Source organism: Callithrix jacchus, chromosome X (assembly GCF_049354715.1).
Source record: "Callithrix jacchus isolate 240 chromosome X, calJac240_pri, whole genome shotgun sequence".
Classification (NCBI taxonomy): Eukaryota; Metazoa; Chordata; class Mammalia; order Primates; family Cebidae; genus Callithrix; species Callithrix jacchus.
In genome coordinates, this window is record NC_133524.1 from 67,345,172 (window position 1) to 67,350,724 (window position 5,553).

Here is a 5,553-nt window from a genome sequence, read left to right on the forward strand (position 1 = left end):
AAATCAATGAAGATCTACATAAATGAAGATACACATCCAGGAGTTCACGAACTGGAAGACTCGACATAGTAAAGATGTCAATTCTCCCCAAATCGATATACAGCCTGAACACGATTCCTGCAAAAATCCTGGCCAGGCACAGTGGCTCACACCTGTAATCCCAGCACTTTGGGAGGCTGAGGTGAGAAAATCCCTTGAGCCCAGGAGTTCAAAACTAGCCTGAGCAACATAGTGAGACCCCCATTTCTACAAAAATTAAGAAAACAGTTAGCTGGATATGATGGTGCACATTGTAGTCCCAGCATTTTGAGAAGCCAAGGCGGAAGGATTGCTTGAGCTCAGGAGTTCAAGACCAGCCTGGCCAACATGGTGAAACCCCATCTCTACTAAAAATACAAAAATTAGCTAGGCTTGGTGCTGGGCACCTGGAGTCCCATCTACTCAGGAGTCTGAGGCATGAGACTTGCTTGAACCCAGGAGGTGGAGGCTGCAGTGAGCCAAGATCATACCACTGCACTCCAGCCTGGGCAACAGAGCAAGACTCCATCCCATCTGAAAAAAAAAGAAAGGAAAGAAAGGAAAAGAAAGAAAGGAAGGAAGGGAAGGAAGGAAGGGAGGGAGGGAAGGAGGGAGGAAGGGAAGGAGGGAGGGAGACAGAAAGAGAGTGAGAGACAAAAAGAAAATAGGAAAATGAAGGGCTGAGCATGGTGTCTGACACCTGTAATCCCAGTACTTTGGGAGGCAGAGGTGAAGGATCACTTGAGCCTAGGCTGGAGTGCAGTGTCACAATCTGGGCTCACTATAACCTCTGCAACCCAGGCTCAAGCTATCCTTCTACCTCAGCCCCCAGCAGTAGTTTGTGACTAAAAGCACACACAACCATAACCAGCTAATTTTTAGCAGAGATGGGTTTTACCATGTTGCCCAGGCTGGTCTGGAACTCCTGACCTCAAGAGATCCTCCCACCTTGGCCTCCCAAAGTGCTGGGATTACAGGCCTGAGCCCCGCATCTGGCAAAAAAAAAAAAAAAGAAAAAAATCTCAAAATTAGCCCAGCACAGTGGTGCATGCTTGTAGTCCCAGCTACTCAGGAGGTTGAGGTGGGAGAATCACCTGAGGCCAAGAGTTTGAGGCTGCAATGAGCCATGATCATGCTATTGCATTCCAGCCTCAGTGACAGAGCTAGACTCCATCCCTTAAAAAAGAAAAATTAGAGAAAATGACGTAAACATTTTACTGAAAAGGATATGGCATAGATAGCAAATGAGCACATAAAAAAATGAACATCATTAGCCATTAGGGAACTACATATTAAAACCACAATCAGGCTAGGCACAGTGGCTCACACCTGTAATCCCAGCACTTTGGGAGGCTGAAGCAGGTGGATCACGAGGTCAGGATTCAAGACCAACCTGGTCAAGATGATGAAACCCCGTCTCTAGTAAAAATACAAAACTTAGCCGGGCATGGTGGTAGTCACCTGTAATCCCAGCTACTCAGGAGGCTGAGGCAAGAGAATCTCTTGAATGCGGGGCTGGTGAGGTGGGGCTGCAAGGCGGAGATTACAGTGAGCCGAGATCGAGCCACTGCATTCCAGCCTGGGTGACAGAGTGAGACTCTGTCTCAAACACACACACACACACACACACACACACACACGATGAGGTAACACTTTACCCTTATCAAAATGGCTAAATAAAATCTTGTCACTGGACATGGTGGCTTATGGTGGCTTATGCCTATGATCCAGGCACTTTGGAAGGCCAAGGTGAGTGAATCACCTGAGGTCAGGAGTTCAAGACAAGCCTGGCCAACATGGCAAAACTCCGTCTCTACTAAAAATACAAAAATTAGCCAGGCATGGTGGCGGGCTCCTGTAATCTCAGCTACTCGGGAGACTGAGGCTGGAGAATCACTTGGACCCGGGAGGCGGAGGTTGCAGTCAGCCGAGGTTGCCACTGCACTCCAGACTGGCGATAGAGCGGGACTTCATCTCAAAAAAAAGGGGGCGAGGGGCTAACTGAAAGGACTGTGTTTGCAGGAATGTAAGGAAATGTCCTTGTTCTGATGCACAAAAATTAAGGGTTCCCTTGTGAAGGGACCTGAAAGACCGGAGAAAACCACACTGTTTCCTCAACAGTAGGGGCAATACCAAGTCCAGGGTAAGAGCACATTCAGCGGATGGTATAGTATCTGTCATGCGGCTGTCAGGCCTGGCTAGCGCATACATTGTGTGCAGACTTGGAAATGAAGTGGGCTGTCAGTCATAGACTCTGCAAGCCTAACTGCCACACACATTGCAGGAAGGCCGTATTGGAATCCCGCCAAAAATGCTTGCTGTGGGGTCCAATGGGCACGTAGTTCCAGTCTCCCAACAGCCAATCCTAGTGCTAGGAGGGGCCATGGAGACAAAGTGACCAATAGCAGAGAAGAATGTGAATGGGGGCGGGGGAAGCCAAGACTGAGGTGAGCCAAAAGCGGCAGTTAGAGCTGGCTGAGGTGAAAGAGAGTGACCGTTAGGACAAGCTGAGGACTTCTGGTCTGTTCTGTACTTGAACTGCCAGCAAATTTCAACTCCTGCTTGCCATTCAACATCATGGATGATCCGCACAGTGAACAGCAGCGCATACTGCGCCGCCACCAACTCGAGAAGAAGGAGCTGCAAGAACAGATCCAGAGCTTAAAAAACTCGGTCCCCAAGACCGACAAGAAGAAAAGAAAGCAGTTACTCCAAGATGTGGCCCGCATGGAGGCCGAGATGGTGCAGAGGCACCGGCAAGAGTTGGAGAAGTTCCAGGATGAGAGGAGCTTTGAATCTATCATCGAAGACCTGACCAAGATGGATCTGGAAAACGAGCCTCCCTGCTCCCGCAAAGCCCAGAGAAAGCGTGAAAGAATGGAGGTCCTGGAGAGAGAGCGCCAGGAGAGCAACATGCAGGCCGAGATGGAGCACCTGACCGGCTTCCGGCGTGAGGAGGAGGAGAAGCTCGCCGCCATCCTGGGGGCCAGGGGTCTGGTGATGAAACAGATCCCAGCAGACGGCCACTGCATGTATCGCGCCATTCAAGACCAGCTGGTGTTCTACATGTCGGTGGAGACGCTGCGCCTCCGCACCGCCAGCTACATGCAGAAGCACGTCGACGAGTTTCTGCCCTTTTTTGGCAACTCCGAGACCGGCGACTCCTTCGACTCCGACGACTTCTTGATCTACTGCGACAACATCGTGAACAGCAAGGCGTGGGGAGGCCAGCTGGAGCTTAGGGCCCTGTCGCACGTCCTGAAGACCCCCATCGAGGTGATACAGGCCGACTCGCCCACCTTGGTCATTGGGGAGGAGTACACCAAGAAGCCGATCATCCTGGTCTACCTGCACTATGCCTGCCTCCTTGGCGAGCACTACAACTCCGTGATGCCTGCCCAGGCCGAAGCCGCCAAGGGCGCGGCGCGCCCACGTCTCCAGTAAGCCCAACCGCATCACCGTCGCCACATCTCCTCAGGAAGCTCAGTTTATTTTCCCCCTTTGCTTTTCTCTGAGTTTTTTCCTTCCTTTTACTCAAAACTACCCCTCCCCGCCCCCACTTTCCTACCCTGCTGCATTCACAAGGTGGGAAATGAAATTCTAGGGAAATTCCCTAGCAATATGAGGGAAATCTCTGCATTGTACCACCAGAGGAGCATAAGTTTGATAAGTTTAACCTCTTCTTGCCCTTAAGGGTCTTTACCTCCCTCACCGACTAAGAATTGGTCATGTTGAGTATAACTTAGGATAAAAAATGGAAATGCTGGCCTGGCGCGGTGGCTCACGCCTGTAATCCCAGCACTTTGGGAGGCCGAGGAGGGCGGATCACGAGGTGAGGAGCTTGACACCAGCCTGGCCAACATGGCAAAACCCCGTCTCTACAAAAAATACAAAAATTAGCCGGGCATGGTGGCGGGTGCCTGTAATCCCAGCTGCTCGGGAGGCTGAGGCAGGAGAATCGCTTGACTCGGCAGGCGGAGGTTACAGTGAGCCAAGATCGTGCCACTGCACTCCAGCATGGAAGACAGAGCAAGACTCTGTCTCAAAAAAAAAGAAAAAGAAAAAGAAAAAAAAGGATAATAAATAAACAATTAGCCAGGAGTGGTGGCAGGCACCTGTAATCCCAGCTACTTGGGAGGCTGAGGCAGGAGAATCGCCTGAACCCCAGAAGCGGAGATTGCAGTGAGCCGAGATCATGCCACTGCACTCCAGCATGGAAGACAGAGCGAGACTCCGTCTCAAAAAAAAAAAGGGAAATGTTAAGTTATTAAGTTTCACGTGTTCTGGGAAAAATAAATCTAGTAGACTAGCTCGGGGAGTCTCCAGGTTTTCCTATGAATATCTTGGATTACTGAGACAAAATTGGAGTTTATGTGATTGAAATGCCTTGAAAAGATTGTCATGGTTTGCTCTTTATTTAAGCTGGGCTACTCATCAGATGTCTCAAGTTATGAACAAGAGATCTGCTTTACTTTTTGTTTTTTCATCAAAACTTGTGTGGTTCCTAATTAACTTTAGTTGCTCAGATGTTTGCTAATTCTAAATAACAGCATTTGTTAAACATGTAAGGTAAATCTGTTAGAGAAAGTAAATTTAGATAAACTGAGAGCCTAGATAAGGTTTACTCTAATATGTGAAAGATCTAAAGTAAATTTCTTTTATCAAAGATAGGAAGAGACATGACTTTATTCAAATAGTTGATACATTTCATTATCTTTACAACTGGTATAAAGCAAAAAGAGACAGATTGATGCGTAATTTACTTACCGTAATGGGTGAAGATCTGAATCTAGTAAGTTTCCTTTATTCTTAGGATATAAAAGGCTATGACTTTATTCAAGTACTTGATCCACCTTGTTATATCAACTGGTATATAAAGTGTGAAAGATATGAATGGAATAAATTTCCTTATTTCTTAAAGATAGAAAAATAGCTTAAAAGATTATTTAAAATATTAAAGTTTTGCTCTATTTTGTTACATCAATAACTGACACGAGACAAAAAAGTGAACAATGTACTTTTGTTATTTAAGACTTGTTTATATCCTTGAATTTTACAAAATAATATAAAAGTGAAATGATTTGCAGTCAACAACTTATGAAACTTTTAATCTTTGCTTTCTGTAATTCGGCGAGATTAATTTTGGAAATTCTACATTCCAAATGCTCTAAAATAAAATACATGTTTTTGAAAGTTTTTAAGCATGTAATTTATTCAAAAATAAAAATCGTTTAAAAAATACCTGCTTCTCTCTTTTTGTGTAACTAACATATAGAGTTTATGTCCCAGGATCTACTTCAGCAAAGGAATCCTGGAGGGTCAAGGAGCATAGGACTGTTGGGGGGCATGGTGGTGGTTGCTAACTGGGGACAGGGGCAAAGGCTGGTGAAAGGGTCTAGAAATGGGAAAGGTGCTCTACTTCAGTGGGCTGTATAGGGTCAGAGCTGCAAAGGGAAAGGGTCCAGGTTGGAGGCTGGGGCGTGGGCTGGTGAAGGGCGGTGGGAGAAGGTGGCCCAGCTGGGGCAGGCTGGAGAA

At 47.1% G+C, this 5,553-nt stretch overlaps 1 protein-coding gene across 1 annotated transcript; it reads left to right on the plus strand.

Annotated features, from left to right (window-relative positions):
- The first annotated feature begins 2,500 nt into the window (after positions 1–2,500).
- OTUD6A (OTU deubiquitinase 6A) lies at positions 2,501–5,143 on the plus strand. The gene has a single exon (XM_035288979.3). It carries the CDS (start codon positions 2,596–2,598, stop codon positions 3,460–3,462), a length of 867 nt encoding a protein of 288 aa, XP_035144870.1. The 5' UTR covers positions 2,501–2,595; the 3' UTR covers positions 3,463–5,143.
- Positions 5,144–5,553: the final 410 nt, after the last annotated feature.